General features: G+C 34.1%; 1 protein-coding gene across 9 annotated transcripts in view; it reads left to right on the top strand.

The window, feature by feature from the left end:
- MICU3 (mitochondrial calcium uptake 3) overlaps window positions 1-21,480 on the top strand; it is a 46,412-nt gene that overhangs the window by 6,279 nt on the left and 18,653 nt on the right. For 3 of the 9 annotated variants that reach the window (XM_031588632.2, XM_031588633.2, XM_090139395.1), the window contains exons 2-9: window positions 2,783-2,936; window positions 6,786-6,817; window positions 7,609-7,687; window positions 11,160-11,207; window positions 12,397-12,479; window positions 15,842-15,913; window positions 16,887-16,925; window positions 18,993-19,088. In XM_031588632.2, coding sequence (XP_031444492.2) covers window positions 2,783-2,936; window positions 6,786-6,817; window positions 7,609-7,687; window positions 11,160-11,207; window positions 12,397-12,479; window positions 15,842-15,913; window positions 16,887-16,925; window positions 18,993-19,088 — 603 coding nt within the window. The remainder of the gene's footprint in view (window positions 1-2,782; window positions 2,937-6,785; window positions 6,818-7,608; window positions 7,688-11,159; window positions 11,208-12,396; window positions 12,480-15,841; window positions 15,914-16,886; window positions 16,926-18,992; window positions 19,089-21,480) is intronic. The other 6 variants (XM_090139389.1, XM_090139390.1, XM_090139391.1 and 3 more) reach the window with 3 other exon arrangements.

Raw genomic sequence — 21,480 nt, 5'->3', positions numbered from 1 at the left:
TTTCGCATTGTATCCTTTGTGTGGTGCTGGTTTGTGTGAAAGTCTTTTAATTCATTTTAGGAAGTGCTTTTAAGTATCTCTGTATATTAGGCATGTGTATGTACTTTTGTATGATGGGAATGTTAAAAACAGCAAGAAATTAGTCTAAGGCAATTTTGTTTGGCGCTTTTTTTTTTCTTTTCCTCCTTGGCTGATATAAATTAAGCTGTAATCTATCTGGTCCTGATTCTGCAGAAGGCAGCTGGAAGCTGGGACTGTACATAGCAGCACTTCAAAATGCTGCTGTTGGATTGGCACTGTGCTTGAGAAAAGGCATAACATAAGATGTGGGAGGACAAATACCAAGCAACGAGACACTGAATTGGAAAGAGGAAGGGCAGAAGGATGTGAGCTATGAGCTGTTTGATTACAACTCTCAGTGCGTAGGTTTTTGTGAGATTGTGAAGATGCTAATGCATTGTTTGTGAGAGCTCTCAGGCCCCTCTTGCCCAATTATGTCCATTTCCTTTGTGAAGGTGGAAGGATGGGAATTAATGGCCATCAGCTATGTTCTTGTTTTTTCCTGCTAGTGCAGGGAAGCAGATTGGTATACATGTACAGATAAACAGGGGCTGACCTGCTACTTGTAACATATTACTGCTGTTGGGAGGTGCATGACAGTCTGCTTGAAGGAAATGACTATGTCCAGTTTTCCAAAGGTAATATGATATGAAATCCTTGTACTTGTTAGGAAAGTCTGATTAAGAGGATTAATAAATAGAAGTATAGAAAAATTTCTTTTGTTTCTCAAAGATATGTACTTTCAAGAAAGTTTTTGAAGGCTGTTGGTGATTACAGAGAGCTTTAGTCTATTTGAAGTTTCAAGAGCTTATCCAGAAGTTGGAATCCTATTGAATGATGTTCACTCCTTTGCCAACAGTACCTTCCCTGAGGTACTCAGTGTCTGCTTTCTGTGTCTTGTTCTTGTGTCTATTAGATTTGATAGTAGTGCTGCTGCATACAGCAAGATTGCCTAACCTGAGCATAAATGTGAAATAAATTAATTGGGAAAAAATCATGACATCGCTAAAATTCTCATACTTGCCTCACTGAATTATGATTCCCCCAGCGTTGGGAAGAACACTGAGGACGTATTTTGTAATTGTGTTGAGAAGAATTCTTTAAATGAATGCTTGGAAAGATAAGGGTGGAGGTTATACATTAGAATGTCTTGACTTTTTAATTAGCACATTAAGGAACTCATAGTAATTACAGAGTCTATGCAAGACAAAGTTGCTATAAGTTTCATGAACGGATAACAGGAAATTGGGGAAAAAAATAATAGTATTCCTGTAGATGGTTTTACTTGGCAGTTAGCTAAGGCTCGTACCTGGGGTCTTCTGCAGCCAAACCCTGCTTAGCCTTGACTTGAACGTTTAATATATGAGTCCAGTGATCTAATAAAGAAAGTTAGGCCCTTTATACATTTTTTTTTTTTTTTTGAGTCCATGTTAGATCAGTAGCATAAACAGCTTGTTCTGATTCTTTATTTTGAAACTAGAAAGCTCAAGATACTGGTGTTTTTATTCCTCAGAATAAAAATATACTGAAGCCTGTAGTTTCTTTATCATGCTAATCTGGGGTAGGTGCAGGTTGCTGCTGGAAGAGGTGTCATGCTTTCATGATTTTCTATCAGTATTCCACATCATAACATCATGCAATGCACTGGGAGTTAGAGTTAATGCTGTAGTCCTGTGGTAATGGCTTTAAGAGAGAGGGTTTTTTAAAAAGACGAAAAAACATTTAGATATTTTCTTAGTTAAAAGACAAATAGATATTAGTTAAATTATTGCTACTATTTGCCTCTTCTTTGCTAATTTTGATACATGAAGTGTTTTAGATATACTGTCTGAAATGACAAGAATGATGATGACAATGGCAGAATGGGTTATTTCACTGGTAAGATACTGCATTCTTCTTTTTACATACTGGGAGAAGTTACCTGTGTCATTGCTTGTCCTTTTCTGAATCAATTTGGTTTTGATATTTTTCATTTCTGTTAAAATAAATACATAAATAAAATTAAAAACCATGCATTTTCTTCAAGCTCTTGAATCTGCAGAGGAGCTTGCCAGGTTGTGAGCTGTAGAAAGTTTTCAGTTTGTGGTAACATATTTTCTGTTTAAATCTTTGACAGTATCAAATACATATGTAACAATTGAGAACACTTAGAGTTTTGTACTACCAAGTTTACAAAGACTCAGTGAGTAGCTTTGATTGCAGTGGATCCTGGAAACAGTAGTAATCATAGGAGATTTGCACCGGGGACTATTGTGGAGATTTTTTGCCTATTACTGTCAACAGCTGTGCTCTACATGATGAAGCAATTAAAAAGTATTTCATTTTCTTTTGGAAATATGAGACCACAAATAACTTTAACAGAGTCACTTTAAGTTACGTAGACTTTTTGAGTTAGAGTTGGTTTCTTTTCTATGAACCTAAGTTTTTTTTTGTTTTTGTTTTTGTTTTTTTTGACTATGAGCTTAGCTTGTGTCAAAAATTTCACTATTTCACCTTGTAATGATGACCTGCTACTATTTCACCTTGTAATGATGACCTGCTAAAATTATGGAAGAGTGCAAATGATAGTGGTGACATCCTCACTTAAGCTCTTACTGTAAAACAGTATTTGGATGGATTTGACTTAACGAATTATCACTCTTTAATTTAGAGTTTCTTTGTAGGGAATGGCAGTGGCAATTGTAAGATGATACATTTAAACTGTTTCCTTATGTCCTTGAAGGTTACAGAAAACAGATCAGACCTTGAAGATTTACACCTTTATGCAACACCTCGGGAGCAACGGTTTCGTAGGTTTGCCAGTTTAGAATTTGAAGGACAGCTGTATATGACTCCGTATGACTTCATTCAGGCTGTCACAAATGATGAACCGAAACGTAAGCAGAAGTTTTGTATTGATAAAATTGCTGTGGACGTGATGGTGACGTATGTTATTTTTCCATTTGTTTTTGATTACTACTATTGTTTGTGATAGGTATGTAAAGATGCTCAGTCTTCGCCTTTTATTTTTCATGGTATTTAAATGCATGCAGTCAGCATCCTGATAGTTATTACTTTGTGAACTGTTTTCCCTCAGAAGTCATTAAATAAATGTTCTTGTCTTAGAGGTCACACACAGCTCAGTAGGTGTGAAAGATAAGTTCATTTTTACCTTTTGCTTTGATGTGGCTACAGTTCTGGATTCTTTTCAAGCAGGACAGTTGTGCTGCAAAATTTCCTTCCTTTGTGAACTTTATGTGAAAAGTAAGCAAGAAACCTAAATAATTTAGAATAATGTTGTTATATAGTTTTGTAGCTTCTGCCATCCTAAATTATCAATATCATTTGTGTTTTGTTTTGTTGGTTGAGTTTTGGTTTTGGTGTTCTGTTGTTTTGGGATTATGTGTGTTTTGTCTGGGTTGTTTTTTTTTTTTGTTTGTTTGTTTTGTTGTTTTTTTTCCCCACTACAGAGATTCTACAAGCATATCAAGGTATTCTAAATAACACACTTTGAGTAGGAGTTTCAGTCCTCAGGGGATCCACTTTCTACATTTAAAATTAGACAGAGGCAGCACTATGTATCAATCAAGTTAATGAAAAATAAACTATCAACTTTAGCTCACTTAATCAGTTTATTTTGCTTTAAATATCAAAGAGTGACCAAATAGAAAGGTGAATATTATAACCTTTTGCTGATCTTGTTTGATTTCTGGGCCCTCAGGCTTGCAGTGCATTGGTAGCTGCATACAACTTCTGAGAAAAGTGAGTAATCTTTGCTCAGATATGGCATATATAATGCCTCATCGCAGATTTACGGAAGAAAACTAATATATAGAGAACAGTCAAAAGCAGGTAAATCAGTCAGAGGAGAGGTTAAAGCTTCTACAGTTTTTTTTCCCATTATTTTCTTAGCTCTAATGAAACGGGAAATATTTCAGCTGATTGTGTTAGTAATCAAAGCTCCCCTAACTTTTAACTGAAGGTACAATCACTCTTTGTAACAATGAAGACACAAGATAGAGCTTAGATGGTGAAAATTTGAAAAATTTTAAAACTCCTACCAGGAAGTGAATCTTCATTCTCCTTTTTGCTCACCATTTGAAACAGAGAAGGTAGATCTCTTTTCACAGAAATTAATGTAATTACATGTCAGCACTTCATAACTACTTCTTCAGCCCAAATCTCCAGGGTCCTTTTTCTGTGACCAGAGAGTTGGGCTTCACCAGCTTTTCCCCAGTCCATCTCATAGCAGAGCCATGTATGGTTATGGAGCATTTGTGGCATGTACTGGATATCAGTTAAAAAAGCACTTCAGCTCAATTTTATGACAGTGTATGAGTGGTAGACCAGTAAGACTTTTCCACGCTGATTAGATTTAGGCTTCCTCTTCCCTCACTGAAATATTTAGATTTAAAAAAAATTATAATTTAAAAAGTGTTAAACTCCCAAGAGTATTCTGTATCTGTCTTGCCAGAGGAGAAAAAATAAGGAGTTCAAGCAGTGAGGAAACCTTCTGAATTCAGTGTAGAAGACCTTGCTTAGATAAAAGTCTTTCCCAGGCATCCAGTTAATCTCTGAGACTAGGCAAAACTAACCTATATGCCTTTAAGTTTTGTACACAAGTAGCAGAGATTACATGACAGAGATGATTAAGGGATGGTGTAAGAGGCAGTAACTAAGTAGAAGGAGATGACTTCATTTTGGTGGAAATCATATTATCTGGGATACTTGGGCAGAACTGGGCTGAATTTTGGGCAAAAGGCTGACAAATAAGAAATAATAAATGAAGTAAACAGCCTGCAGGTGTTGCCACTTATAGATTCTGATCTCTGAATATTTAGTTTTAATTTTTGTACAGCTTTGTGAGTTTGGGCAAGTCTTAATTATCTATCTCTGAAGGTAACAAGTTTTAAATGAAGTATTTTTCTGAATAAAATAACTTATTTTGTATTTTTGAATCATTTTAGTTTTGCTTTTAATGATAAATAATTGGATCCATGCAAGCCAACATGTTAAAATATCTATATATTAAAAAGAACGTACACTTGGACTTCTTAAGGATTAAGACTATAAAGCAAAATCACCCTTTGAAGAATAATAATAGTAGCTCTTTATGTCTGCTTTGTAGAAAAGCTAATAATACTAGACCTGAATGAGATCTGTGATGGAGTGAATGTATCTATTGTGATTGGTTTACTTTGGAGATAGAGTCAACTCTACAAAAGTCAAGAGGGCATTCACTTCCTTTTTTGATTAAACACTAACTAATATGGTAAGAGTATATTTTCTTTTATAATGTATAACTTCTGACTCTGAGCAGCTGTTATAAAGACACAGAGTAAGGAAATTATATTTTATTCCTTTTAACTCTTGGTAGATATTAAAAGAAAAAAAAATAGCCTAATACTCAGCTGTAAAATGTTTGCATGTAGATAGCGTATTTGTATGTCTGGAAGGACAAATCTAGGTATAAACATATGGGAAATTATCTGATTAGAATGCTAGATATAATTATTTTTATGGTAGATATAAACACAAAGCAATTAATATGGTGAAGGAGGTTACTTTATTTGGTTTTATTTAGTATTTTGAGACGAGGCTTTAATTAATAGTACATAATCAAACTGGAAAGTATGTAAAATGCTGTTAGTCGATTGTATGTTGTTGCTTGGTATAGCACACCATAGTAGGGGTAGGATTTACAAACACTCTTAGTAGTATTACTGGGATGTAAAACTGCAATTCCAGACACTTTCTAACCATGAACTAGATCACAGTGAGTGGCATCTGTCACATGACTGTTATTGAAAGAAGCATGGGGGCCATCATAAGAAAGGGATTTCTTATTCTACAGGTTGTTTTGCTCTGTAATAACGAGCCTTTTTCAACCAAGAAGTTATGCATTTTACCACATAGCACACAGCTTTTTGTACTCTCATGAATTTGCATATTCACAGTGCTTTAGTTTAATACTGCAAAGATTTGAGTGGTTGGAGATGAACCTCAGGTTTTGCATTCTTGCGTGTTTCTGGACAACTGTTGTCAAATGCTGGTGTCTTCATTTGCTCCTGGATATTTCATTTTAAGGCTTTATGAAAAATATCAGCTCGCTATTATCCATTATTAGCTTTCAGTTCTGATGAGCAATTCCTGATCTGAAGTTTTCAGATTCTTTGTTAAAATTTCTTACAAAAAATAGAGCTTGACAGCAGCTATAACAGCAAGCATGAGTCTGATTAGGAGTGGCTAAAAGGAGCCCTAGTTTCTGGTGATGTTTGAAGGATTTTTTTTTTTTTCCTGTATTTTCTTTAAAATGTATGAATAGTGAAGTAGGGACAGGAATCTAGGTCTCCCCTATGATTTGAATAATACTGCTGTTACTAAATGATAGTTCAGACTTGTTGATGCCACAGGTTAACCAAGTGCATTCTATTTCCTGTTTAATGCTTTAACAGTTTGTTATGGAGGTAGAAAATATTATCTCACTGAACTGGATTTTGATTAAAAACTATACATCCAAATTGATTCTTGAGCGTTGGGAATTCATGTATGTATTACACTACTTGCTTTTTTAATAACATAATAAGAATTTTTTGGAACCAGGCTGTAGCTTCAATCTGATGAATACAGTGGGGAAAATACCTCTTTTTTTGAATAGAAAATGGGGTATGGATGCATTATAATTGTAATGACACCATATTGGTATAACTGAATTTTATATGTCCAAACTTTGTCTTTTGTTGCAGGTGCTAAAAAGTGGCGATCCCTTTCCAAGCAGGTGAGTAATAATTCCCATGTTATCTTATAACTATGCATTTTCATGATGTGAACTTGGAGTGGCAGAAGAGAGTGAGTTTTTAACATTTATCAAAAAAAGTTTTAATTTCTTAATTTTCTGTCACTTTAGACAGATTTGAATCTAGAATCTCAATCAGGCACAGCTGCTCAAGCATGTTGTCTTGATTTTACTGACTTCCTCAAACCTCCGTCAGTTTCTTCCTCAGCTCATACCTGACTGAGTTTCTTTATTGTCTAAGTGTTGCAGCTGAAATACTAATGCCATTCTGTACCTTTTGTGGTATTGAAGTACCTCTTAAGTTTCCGTTTCTTTTATATTTGTACAACTGCAAGTGAACTGTGTCTGTGTCCCTGTATTGAGAGTAAAGTATATTCATATTTGTGGGTGAAGTTTGCTTTGGTTCAGGTCAAGTGTCTTAAAAGAACATAAAATATATTTGCTGCTGAAGTTACTCACTGCTGCACATATTCACTGAAGCTAAGGATGAGTTCTCCTGCCTGGACTTCAGTGAGGTTTTGATGAAAGTTCTATGTGTCTTTCCAATTCTGTAAATAGTATTCATGTGAGTTTTCTCAGATGAGCAATTTTTGGATTAATCATATGTACGAAATTTATGTGAGTACTTCCCAAAGTCAGTGTGCTAAACTGAAATTAAATTAAATTGCAGAGTTGCAAGCATTTCCTTTCATGTTGATTTCCTAGCACTTACTCATAATCCAGTAACGTCTTTGTTTAATCATGTCAATAATTTTCTAATTTTATTTTTTTAGGAATTGAATCAGATCCTTATGGAAACACCACCAGTTTGGAAAGGCTCATCCAAACTTTTCCGTAATCTGAATGAGAAAGGTGAGGAATAAGAATTTATTACTAATATGCAAAGGAACTTGTTCACACTGAGGGTGATGGAGCACTGGACCAGGCTGCCCAAGGAGGTTGTAGATTCTCATTCTTTAGAGATACTCAAGACCCATGTGAAAGCCTACCTGGGCAGCCTGCCGTAGGGGCCCTGCTTTGCAGGGGGGTTGGACTCTATGATCTATGGAGATCCCTTCCAAACTCTACAATTCTGTGATTTTTCCTGAACCAAATTGTCAGATGTATTAATTTAGTGGTGCTGAAGTAGTGTTCTGCTTTTACCTGAGTCACATCTTCAAAAAAGATAATTGTCTTGTATTTTACATTTTACTGAATAGTGACATTCACTTTAATTTCTGCGGTGTTTTAATCATGCCAGCTTAGAGCTAACATCTTTAAGTGAATTGGTATTTTAGAATACGTTAAACTGATTTTGACTATTTCACGTTGTTTGTTCCAATTAAAAATTATTTATAGAAAGTAGACAGAATATTCCAGTAAAGACACTAAATGTCTTCACTTTTTTAAATTCGTGCAATGATGTGATTATTTTAAAGACATTAATGGCCCTAATACAATTGAATAAATACCTTTTTCAAAACAGAGTTTCAGAAATACTGTGTCTTCATGTAAAGTCAGAAGGTTAAAGTTTTGTTAGCCTTTAAAATTCTTACTACTGGCAAAGGAAGAGCCGTACTTTGGGTTTCATCTTCTCATTTATTTATTCTCTTCCTTATTGTGCTTTATCACTTCAAAAAGCTGTAATAGTTTGTGTACAAATATTCAAAAGCTGTTTATAATAAATAAACCACATATTCTTTTGCTTATTTTCATTATGGCAAAGGACTATTGAAAATTTCAAAAACAACCACAAGTAATTGCTATAAAGAAAAACAGTATAGATGTATAAAATATTCATACCAGCAAAAAAATTCCTAACAAATATGTGCATTTACTTGATGCATCTGTTTCACAGAGACACAGAATTACAGAGGTTGGAAGGTACCTGTAGAGATTGAGTTCAACCCCCAACTACATCTTAACATTGTTAATGGAGTCGATAAGCCCCTACTCTCAGAGCAGCTCACAGGCTTGAATTTCATGAGTCTCTAATTGTAAACTGCTTAACTCTTTCTGCCTTGAGTCTGCAGCCAGTGCTACAGAGACACAGATACTGGCATATGTTTGCATTGTATTTCTTTGCTCTAGGCTGATGTCAGAACAGCTCAATCTTGAAATATTAATTAAATAAAAATTCAGCTTCAGATTCTGTTAAGTCAATACCTAATTAGTTAAAAGCAAGTCTGTAATAAAACATCTCCAAAATATAGTCTTGATTCAACAATACTTAAGTTTTATGTTAGTGAAATTCGACAGAAGCTGATGAAATTAAGAGGATCAAAACTAGTGTAATAAAGTCCTTTAGTAAGTCAATGGAAGGAATGAAAATAGAATTCAAGTCTCCTCCATTCTGATTTAATTTCATTACTGTATGGCATGAGTGCTCCCAGATTAATCTTACTCATTTTCTTTAAAACATGCACGTTTTAATATGAAGCAAGTAGTAAAGGCCTATATCAGTGTATTTTGCCATATATTTATTTGAATTAGTTGCACTAAACAAATTTATACCAGCTGTCCTTAGGTCTTGCTATGTTTTACCCTTGAGTGACCTCCTTCTATTCTTTCAGATTTTGGTATAAGCTTTTCTTTTTGTTCAATTGAAATTACGGAGCCCCTCTCCCATAACAGTCAGTGCAGTCAACCAGAACTATCTGTCTACAGCTACCATATACCAGTACAGACAAAAGGAGAGAATGCTTTCAAGGCTTTTTGTATTGCTGTCTTCATGCCTGTGGTGGATGATTTGACAATTGCATTTCCTTCTTCTGTTTTGCAACAAAGAAAGTGTCATCAAACAAACAAAAATTCATTTTTTTACTTTTATTGACTGTCTTAGAGAATGTCTTACATCACTGTATGAGGACCTGTGAGGTACCTGATTTCTTGATAGGTGCCTGTCCAAACAGGCTTCAGTAGGTATTGTCAAAGAATTACTGCAAAGCACTGTATGAATTCTAGCCACATATTGATACATTGTTGTGTTACTGGAGAATATGAATGAAGAAGTACCTGGGGTGAGTTTTGCCACTGTTCTTGAAATCTTCAGTGCTAAGCTGGAAAGGCAAAAAGTCCTTGTGAATATTATTAAAGGGAAGAATTAACTTGTACTTTTTGTGCTATAAATATTGCTAAAAGTTTCTTAATTTGACAGCTTTTGAAGTATGGAAATTAAATTTGTTGAATAATTGTGAAATCTGTATAGATAATACAGTATATGAGGTTAAATTATGTGTTTCAGTGAAAAAAAATCATTAGACTACTTACATTGCTTGCTGTGAATATAATGCTTCCTATTTATTTTCGTGGAAACCACAACAGCTACAAAAGCACAATAGCACTAGTTTACAGAGCAAATTCTCAGCTACAAAACACTGTTTTTCAACATTGTCACCAACATTAGCTATGCATTTCACCAGCAAAGAATAAGAGCTTGCATGCCATGCTGATGACATGGGCATCATATTTTGAACTTGATTTGGAAAAAACAGCCAATAACTGCAGGATTCTGCAACGTCATGTTTACACCCAAGAGCTAGGAGAGGGGAAGCAGTATGGCTCTTACAGTACTGGACATACTATTTGAATATTGACTTCAGTTCTATCTTAAATTTTGCCTTCTTTATTTCCAAAAAGAAGCGCTATTCAATACTGTGATTGCCTATTGACATCTAACAAGGGATGAAAAGTTTAGACAGAAGACCCTTATGGGTCTTTTGAACATAGAATCCAGTAGCACAGATTCCTTTAGGCTTTAAACTCATTTAATAAAATCTACATTTTTGTTTAATAAGAGCCTTAGTAAAAATTTTAGGTGATTATTGTGAAGGTGAGCATATAAAGAGAATTCAAAAGTACAAGCTGTGCTTTCATCAGTAATATTAGACCAAGCTTTCAATTAACATAGGACATGCTCTTACAAAGCACCTAGTAAAAATCAAGAGCTGTTTTCAAACAGTATGTCAGGAGTGAGTACTGTTCAGGTTTTCAGAATAAATGTTCTCATGCTGTTAGGGTGTTGTCAGTCGTTATTGGTGAGGTTTTCAGAGAGTCAAATAAACCATGAATCTAATCAGCTTCTCTTTAGTGAGGTATTCTTCACTGACTGTAGTTGTTATTTTGCCTTACTTACTGTACTTACCACCAAGAATACTCAAAGGTAAACTAAAAAGACCAACTAAATACGTCAATATTTTAGTCAGCTAACGTAAACAAAAAAGAATTTGCATATCCACATGTATGAAAGTGTTTGTTCTTATACATAGATTTAATACATTTGAGTTTAAGATGTGAAGACAATGTAAAACTAATATAGCATCACTTTTTCTATTGATGTTTTTAGGTGTGATATCTTACACAGAATATTTATTCCTCTTATGTATTTTAACAAGTAAGTATTTGGGGGAAGGGCAAACAAAAATTCTTCCTTAGAAATTTTTAAGGTCTGAATATATTGCTGTGCATTAGAATATTATTTTTTTGTTCTCTCCTGCATATCTCAGTAGGGAAAAGATGTATCCTTGTTTTTTTGAACCTCTCCTGTCCTACAGGAATCTTGTGTTATGCTTTATGGCATTTATTTTTTAAAACACATTTTACTGATGGTTGAGAAGATTGAGGTTAAAATCCTGTTAAGAACTCAAGTTTATTTTCTTATATTCCAATAAAATTTTTAGTTGTCTGTACTGAATGTACTGAATTTACTGTTCATAAAGGACATTGAGTATAGGGAGAAGAGAAAAACATGCATCATTATTGTATTATTTTACATCCTTCTGTGTAAAGGATGATGTCAGTGACACAGTGATATCAATAACATCTATTTTATTTTAGCAAATCTGTCAAACTGATTTCAATACTTGTGAAACAGAACAGGTACTTTACCCTCAACCCTTGCAATCCATAGTTGCTGCATCAATTCTTCTATCATTTCTACATTGTCTGGACTAAATCTGGGCATAATTCATCCATACTGCAAAGCTGTTGTCCAAAGACTTCACGTATGTTTGCTGCCAGAGTCCACATGTTTATGAACTGATTTAAAATTTTAACCTGATCTCAAATTTCTGTGTCTTGACACATATAAACAAGAAATCTGAGTCTCTATCAAAGTATCATTTGTTTTGACTTTTTTGCAAAAAAAAAAAAAAAAAAAAAAAAACTTTTTCAAAACGTCTTTTGAAAACAATGTGTTTTCATAGAAAGTCTATTTCCTGCAACTTTGTTGTTCTGTTTTGTTTTTTTAATAAAACAAAACATACTTGTAATCATGAACTAATGATTACTATCCACTGCTGAAACAGCCACTACTGCTAAGTATTTTTCTTGGATTTTTCATGTTCTGTTTCTACTGTATATTTTCCATAATCTGTGACTTTGTGAGCATCCTTTACGTTTTCATAATATTAATAATATTTTATATTGATGTTATGATTTGCATTTACTCTGTACACAAATTTACTAATTTAAACTAGCAGAGGATGTTTGTTTTTATAAAAGATGCTGTATAATTTCTTAGGGTTTCATACATGTGGTTTTTTGCAATTAATAAAGGAATTATTATTTTTGTTTTTTGGCAGAGCCACATGCAGGTTTTAGAATTGCTTTCAACATGTTTGATACTGATGGCAATGAAATGGTGGACAAAAAGGAATTCTTAGTGGTATGTATATCTTCAGTGTTTGAACTTTCAGCCTTTTAATGTTTTTATATAATCTTGAAATTCAGTTTTTGTCATGACTGAGACTCATGATGATGGCAAACGTAGTTTTGATATTTCTTTAGAAATTAACTTTTAAAGATTCTTGGTTAGTGGTTTACACAGGCTTTCTGAAGACAGCACAAGGCCTTTATTTTCTGCTGAGTAAGTACAGGCAATTTCTGTATTGTTTCCAACTCAAACTATGTGGCTCAGTCCAGGTAACCTGTGCTAACCTAAAGAACATGGAAACTTGAAAGAAACTGTCCTCAACACACTGTATTTTCCTCAGTTCTCCTTTTCAAGGATGTACAACCAAGTGAGTGAGTGAGAGAGGTCAGACACACTTGTTTTCTTTTGGCATACCTCCATTACAATATATTTCCTTTACTTTGGAAGCTGCCACTTCCAGCAAAGTATGGCTTGCAAATCATTTTTTCTCTTATAATATTGAGTGTACATTTGTTTCTATTTGCTTATTTCCGGTAACCATCTCCTCCCCCAAAAAAGCCATCTTTGAGTTAATTGGCTGATAGTCCAAGTGGAGAAAAGGAGTATCTTTCATGACTCCTCAAACCACCTAGTGGCATAGGATGTTAACTTAAAGTAATAAAAAGAATGGCAGAGGAAACCGAAGCAGGAGCCTTTGCCTTCCAGAATCCTCTGCTGAAAATGAGATCGGGTAAATAAGTGTGTAAAGGAGGGAAGTAAGGACACTTAAAGATGGATATTTACATCTGTCTTTCTAGGTGTGCTTTTATAGTCCTGTTTCCTGGATAGAGCAAAGAAAGATTTTTCAAACATTAGACTTACTGATTTCCTCCTAGCACCATATTAAACAAATGTGTGTAGTAGATTAAACCTGAGTCTAATTCTGCTTAGTGTGTCAGTAAGAAAGACAAAAGAAAGACTGTAAGTAGAGGATGTCTGTGTAAAGAAAAGTAAATATGAAAATGAAAGTTGAATCAATGATGCTCCAGCTCATAATATAGCTAGCTTCAGAGTATATTGTCATCTGTACTCACAGTGCATGGCTGTGCATAATCTCCAATGTACTTGGAAGCAGGAGACTGTAAACTTAGCCATATGAACTTTATGTAGCATTTGCAAAATTCTTCTCTGATGACAATCAGCTATCTTAAAATTGGAAGTCAAGGTAGTACTTTCTAGGGAATGGTGTAGAGACCACCTGTTACGTGAATCCCAAGAAAAAGCGTAATAATAAGGAACTGCAAAATACTCATTGTTTTCTGATAAAAGCTTTAATGGTTTTGTAAACTAATTCCTCAGGTGTTTGTGCTTTTCTCTTTGCTTATGTCATAAGGGTGAGGTCAGGGAACAGAAGGATTGTGTTCCCTTGTTACAGAAGATCTTCAGTTTGCTGCTTTCGGCAGTCAATCTCATCCATAGGAACAATGTTCCTATGAAAGTACTCCTAGATCCTTTCACATTTGGTTTTCTACTCACTGGTATCCTATAGCACTCATTCTGAACAAAAGATCCATTTCTAGAGGTTTAGCAAGTGCTTTAATGATGAATGCAACAGAATCCTACTCTCTTTGCTTCAGTGGCAGGGGAAATACATCCAAGGATGCATTGCTTTTTTCCCTTGATGTGTTTTTTTTTTTTTTTTTTTTTTTAGTTTTTCAATTGCTGCCACTCTTCTCTTTTACTTGATGGCTTGTCACTTCACTTTTCACTAGGTATTTTCTTTCTGCTTCTGTCTTTTCATTTACTTTTCTTCTTTCCACAGTTTTAGGTTGCAAACTGATATTCTATCTGTAATATTCTAGGCCATCTAGGTAAACGTCCTCTCATGACTCTCCTGGTCAGCGTGCATTGCAGTGGTTTGTGCCTGTAAGTTTGCACAAAACATGAAAAGACAGGCCAAGATCTGTAAATTGATCCTGTACTTAAAAATAGGCACAGTGACAAGCATAATACTGTGGTCTGTGTTTGCACTACAGACAATTTATAAAGATATGGAAATCCATAAAATATTATTTTCAAAAGCATTTGCACTTCAGTCTCTAAATGCTGCATTCATTTGGTTTTTCACTGTCATACCTCAGCAGTAGTTTGCTGATCCCTTTATCTTAGTTATCTACCGTCTCTGAAATATTGTATTCAATTGAATTTGGAAGATTTTTTTGCAGAGTTTTTCAACACATTGCATTTTACTGATCACATTCTGATCCATGTGGAGCTCTGTATGCATGTAACTACAGTACTGTGTTTTTATCTCATGGTAGGTAGAATTCAGTCTTTGAAGCAACTGCCACAGCTGCGTAATTAAGCTACCATTATTTGCGCACCATCACATTCGATTCTGAAAATACCATATTCTGGATGGAAAAAATTTTCAGCCATAGTACATACTCACTTTAGCTCATTTGGTGATTAGCACATGCTAGGAGTGGCAGTATAACATTTTTTATGCAGTTTTTGAAAAGCTGAAATTCACTGGTAGATGGCATCAGTGTACCACCAGAGTGGTGCTCTGTCTGCTGTGGAAAAATAAATACAATACACTTTTCTTCTAATGGTTTGGAAATATTAAAAAATATTACTATAAACAAAAGCATTTAAAGACTATGGATACTCACAAAGATTAGTACAGATCATAACATGAAGACTGTGATTTCCAAAAATAAACGTATATTTTTTAAATCCTGTGTTTGAGGTTGTCTCAGAAGTCACTTTTAAAGTTCTTAATATAAAGAGATTTGGAAAAGAAGTATTTTACAAGACTCAAAAGTCTTCTTTGAACAGACTTGAAAAAACAAAGGTACTTGATAAATTACTCTTGAGGAGTAGTTTGTTGCTGCTTACAGAGAATGTTTCGCCCCCACCAGGTGTTTCCAGCCCATGCTTGTGCCAGCAGGAGTAAGAACTGATCTGTCTAGAAACTAACATGTAAAAAGGATTGATCCAGCTGACTGCTTAGCTGCACAGCTGTATTAAATAGTACCTGACAACAAAGGATGTGCTTAGAGGAGGTGGAAAAGGCTGGAACTCCCCCTTTTTTTTTAGGCCAGTACAGACGTAGTTTGGCTAAAATACAAAGCTAAAGGGGATGTTCTGAGTATTGTGCTTCTAAATAGAGTTAGCATTATTTTGTGAAAAACAAAATCCTTTTGCGTCTCTGTGTTATGCTTAAGATGAGAGAAGGAACATGAAGGCACAAATGTAAACAAAAAAGCATAATTGATATTTTATAAAGAACTGCATTTTCATACTGCATGTTATGTTAACTTTGGAGAATGACTGTCATGTATGTGAAATAGTCCAAAAGCTATACAAGAACAAAATTATTTGTTTTGTAGCTACAGGAGATTTTCAGGAAAAAAAATGAGAAGAGAGAAAGAAAAGGAGATGAAGAAAAACGTGCAATGCTGGTAAGTAAAATTAGAGTAGTTGCAGCTGGTAGTCAACTTTCTTATCTTTAGGGCAGTGATATATTGTGCTCACTTATCAATTTTTTCTTTTTTGAAACAAACTCTTGTCATAAGAAGAACAGGTACTGCAGTTGCTGGGAAAATACTGAAGTGGTTCATAGAAAAGAGAGTATTAGAATATTCTATTATATCTAAGGACAGTAGTATGGATTCCATTTGGAATCTATAAATCTAAGTAAACTGAGTAGTAATGGCTCAGTATCATTGTCTATAAAAGCGAGGCATCTCTTCAGCAAAAGCAAACTATGCTCCCATTCTCATAACTTAGGAAAACTGTTAACATAGAAATGCTGATCCTGATACTTGATATTATTGTGATAGTTTTAATATAGCTGACAAAAGGTGATAAGCAAAGTTAGTCTTTATATTCATAATTATTTTTATATTAAATGTCGTTTATTACCAGTGTCAAATATTTTTAGTTATTAGGTGAATAGATTTTTGTGGATCATTGAATATTCATTTAATGTCAAATTTATGTGTGCGTGAGAAAGGTAAGTCAGAAACAGACAAGATTGTGGTTTGTCTGGACGATGGCAGCAGTAGCAGAAACTTTTACTGATGGACAAATTTCTGTCCAGTTTCTGTCAAATCCACAGCAGAAAAAAAAAAACAAACATTCATTTGAGATATTCACGTTTACAGCAAAAATTCTTCAGTTTTGGAAAAAGTAGTGATTACAAAATGGAACATTCCACCTGACAATGTTCTATTCAACTGTCTACTTCTGTTTAAAATTTTAAGAATAAGATGAAAAATAAACCTTTTCTATCCACTGTCTCCTTAAAAAAGAAATTTTAAAATCTGATATTATGTAAAATATATCCTAACCTATTCTGTTGTCTTTATTTTTTCTTTCTGTCTTCACACTGACATGTGATACTTGGCTTGGCGCATTTTTGCTGTATGTCAGCGTATTCAACTTTATGGATATCATACTCCTACTAACAGTGTATGTACTCTAAATATTTTTAATTTATGCAGTCTTCACCAGTGAATTGAAATAGTGTGCTTTAAAGATATTTACTACGTTTTTCCTTTTCATCAAGTCAAGTACTAATTAGTACTTGACAAGTACTAATTACAACTGGCAAGAGAGAAAATGGATCCTCAGGTTTTTTGAAAGTCTTCAATAGAAAAGTAGTTTCCTTTTCAGTTTCTGTTGTTGACCTGCAGAGCAGAAGATACTGTAGACCAAGGAACTGCAGCCTTAAACTGTCTGGGAAATGTCAAAAGAGATGCATTAGACCCTTTTCCTCATCTTTGAAAACATTTGTAATTATTTGAGAAGTGTCAAGACTTAGCAAAAAAATGCATGCAGTGCAGATTCAAGTGGTTTAAATATTTTTGTATTATTGTTTGCTTAAGTTTATTGTTTCAAGTCATTTTCTGGTGCATACTGCAGTTGTTGTTAAGACTAGTTCTGCATGTATTGCATGAGTGCTTTTACTAGCCAAATGCCAACTGAAACATGATAATGATGATGAGATGCATGTAATGAAAATATGCATGCCCTAAAATACTAATTCTACTGGTTAAAAAGAATAAGTTCAGCAAAGACTTAAGATAAATGTATTACAGAATTGTATGCATAACAAAGGAAGGTGTTGTTCCTACCCATGGCTTAGAAGATATAAAAGGGATAAGTAAGTGTTAGAGAGAAACTGAAGCCCTAAGGGCCTAATCCTGTACACACTGAAATAAACCAATTTTTTTATTTGAGCAATTTAGGACTGAATGTTTATATAAAGCAAAGGCATAATTCCCAGTAGCTTGTGATTTTTCTTTGATGATAATTCACGGAAGAGTTGAATGGAACTGGATAGAGGAGGAAGTAAATAACTTCTAGAAGGAGCAGGCAAGTTAAAAATACCTTCCAGCAAATATTTTGCAACCAAGAATTCACTTCTCAATGTATATTATTATTTGTATTTTATAAAGTTACAAATTGATTTGGTGCAGAAATATTGCTTGCCTCTATAGTATTGAACTTTATTTTTCAAAAAATGTAAATTATATAATCAGTCAAATACATATTCATTTATTTATACATGTAAAATACTGCTGAGACAAATTAGTATGTGACAGTCCCATATGCACTGAGCCCTACTGCATTATTAAAAGCTCTTAATTAATGCCTTTGCTCATGTAACTATATCACTAGTGGAAATATGGCAGGTGTATTGGAGACCAGTTACCTGAGGTATTGTTCTGAAGAATGTTAAGGGAAAATGGAAGAGTAGAAATCATATTATATTTCAACTATCTAGAGAATTCCATATATTTATATTTCTATGTTTGGCATTGAGTGAAATACACAGACAGTAAACCTTCAACTCAATGCTAATGGTATTTTTCATGATAATGATATATTACACATTTCTCAGCAGTCCAGTCCAGAGCAAAATGGTAATCATTTTTTTTCTTTGGAGAGACTCTGCGTTTATTTTTCATTTAAATAAGGTAATTTAGTTCATTAGATGCAAACAGTGTTTTCTTGATTTGTATGTTACAATTAAAGTTGGGCTTATTAGGTTTGATTTTTAATTTTCCTCGTTGTTATAAGGATGTCATCCTAATGATTCTGAGAAATTAATTTAGTATATCTAGTTGAATACTGGCTTTTATATTTTGACCAATAAGGAAATAAACTTAATATCATAAGAAGGTAATACATTTTGGCAAAACAAATGTATGAGGAAAAAAACAATCGCAAAATATTGAATTTAGATGGCCATTTTCACATGTACTTATAAAAATATAATTCCAATCTGTGCTTTCTCTAATTGGTCTTGTTTGAGAAGGTGGGGTCAGCTGATACATTTTGGCACAGCTGCAATATGAGTAAAAATCTAATATCTGTAATAGACCAGTATTCTGTTGTACAAAGTGATGTAAATGATGTAGAAATTTCCTTTTGTTGGAGTAAAAGAATTGAGCCATGTTTCTGAGGATCAATTAGAAAAGATTTTAAAGTCTGTTACCTGTTATTATATTGTCCTTCTTGAAACTTCTGCAGGTTCTTAAAACAGAAGGAGAGGACCTTGTCCCCAGAAGCTACTGGGATACTTTGAGACGTAGCACAAGCCAAGCTCTCTTTTCAGACCTTGCGGAGGTATAAGGCAACCTCTGTCTCTGGTCCATAAACATATTGCTATTTTATCTATTTCTCTTCTCATTGTTTTCCTATTCCATGTGTTTTGTTTCTTTTCTTCATTACACTTCTTTTTTTAAACCTGAAAGTTCTCAGATGTAATGGATTTGGTTCTGTGCAGTGCAATAACTTGAAGCTATTACTCCAAGTAAAGATAAAGTTGTCTTTTGAAAGAGTTGGAAAATCAAGTCCTCTTCAGTCATTATTGTAAGGAAGCATTTTCTAACAATAACAGTGACGCTATTTCATGGGGAGAGCAGTCATTCAGGAAACCTTTGTCTCATCACTGGAACAAGCCTAAACGACAGCTTAATGAGAGTTGCAGCCTCTTAAGCATTTAATCTTTAGGCCCTTAACGTACTCTTTAATTTATGTTATCCAAGCTTATCCTCACAAAAACAGTTACCACACAGCCATTGGATTAAAACAGAAATGTTTACAGTATAACATGACATATATTTGTCAATCTTTTTGAATGTTACAGAATCATTATGGAGGACTAGCGATATCCCTGAGCTGCCTAACTCATTTCCATAGTTCTTTGAACTCTGTTAAGATTCTTGTTTCGTGACCTGTTTTGCAATAACTAAAGTGGATCTGAAGACTAAATCCTTTAAACTTGCATATGCCTTGTATGGTGAAATTGATTGCTTATCAAAATGTGGCACTGAAGGATATACAGCAATCTCTTCACTGAGTGTCAAGTGTCTACTCCTAAGTTGCACGCTTCATAAGTAGGATCATAATGAGAGAGAACGTGGAACTGAAAGAAAAACCTTCAGGGTAAAACAGTCTTTTCCTTTGCTTCATAAGCAATGTATGTTTCACATTAAAAGCAATTAGCATCCCTGTTGTTTCTCTTCAGAAAATATTTTATAATCAGAGGACTGGATGAACCTTGTCTAAATTCCAAGCTAAATTTACTCATAGCCCCTTTATACCAGTCTGTCATTACTTAATTTCAGTAGGGCTTTTTTGTATTCTTTGGTGTTAATCTTCTTAGTTATGGTTGTGTCTATAAACACGATCAAAGCTCTCAGTTTGCTATTGTATTGTAGTTTGTTTTGTAGCCTAAACAAAAACAAGATCATTGATTGTTAAGATAGAACACATATTTTCTGGATATCAAAATGCACCTTCTTTGTACCCCTCTCAGCTAGAATTTGTTTTTGCAACATAAATAAATAAATAAATCGCCTGAATCTAGTGTTAAAGAAATCAATTTTAAACCAATATTTATAGTAATAATTCATAATAATGCATTAATAATCCTCCAGTAAGCCAGAATAGTTGATTTTTCTTTCCTTGCTTTTAAATTGATGAGCTCCTGGACTATTAATCCAGTTATTAGTCCTTATTTAAGTCACTTAATATTATAGTCCAGAACATCAGTGCTCCTGTCTGTTGAGCTAAGGGAGACAGAGAGAAGAGAGAGGGACTCTCATTTCATTGGCTATTTAAGGAACTTGGGGAAATGAATTTTCTGAATTGTCTTTATTCTTAATCTACAGCTGACATGAATTCAGTCCCAAGTATAAGTGGCCTTATAGTTGGTAATCTCTACAGGACTTTGATTTGGAGATAATTTTTACACTGAATGCCTCTGACCTGACTGATGTCTGTAAATTAAAATGTCATTGAGGCTTAATAAAAGCTATGTTAAACATTGGTTTAAGTTGTAAAGTGTATAACAGGTCTTTCAGCTCACTTATAAATGATTTTATGAAGAAAAATCTTAAGTCCTTCATTTTCTCCACTGAGAATTTCTCATTTCTCACCACAACAGTCTTTCTTGTTTTAAGTTTGAGCCAGCTGGCTTTCATCCATATTCTTATCTCTCCCAGGTACACTCTCATCTCAGTGATTCTGTAGCCATCTGTGCTAAATAGCCTAAACCAAGTTGACACTGGAGTCTATGTTGTTTCGTAGCTTTTTGAGAAGGTCTTGTCTAAGTTGAAAAAGACAGTAAATATGGTTTGCTGTTGTGAGAATCAACTTACAAGGTCTTTCTAGGGAAAAAAAAAAGTTGGTCTTTGCACTCAGTTTCTTGCAAGGGCAGTTTACAGTATTGATTCTGCTACCTAATTTAGCAACTACACCATCATTTTGGAATATTCCATTTACTACTGAATTTGGCTTGTAAATTTGTTCTTAAGTTGCGGACTGAGAAACTGGAAATGAGTGAGGCTGAGATAATATTGAAAAACCCAGGATTTGCAGTAAGAAAGCTCTCTTTAATTTAAAGCATAATATTCATATTTCATTCTTGGAATATGATTCTGCAAGTGAGCCATCACTCATGAACTTAAATTAAATTTAGTAGACCTTTAATCAAAAACATGAATTTCACAGA

Source organism: Phasianus colchicus, chromosome 4 (assembly GCF_987193195.1).
Source record: "Phasianus colchicus chromosome 4, bPhaCol1.hap1.1, whole genome shotgun sequence".
NCBI lineage: Eukaryota > Metazoa > Chordata > Aves > Galliformes > Phasianidae > Phasianus > Phasianus colchicus.
Note: the sequence above shows the minus strand (reverse complement) of the source record. Positions and strands in the feature narration are given on the sequence as shown.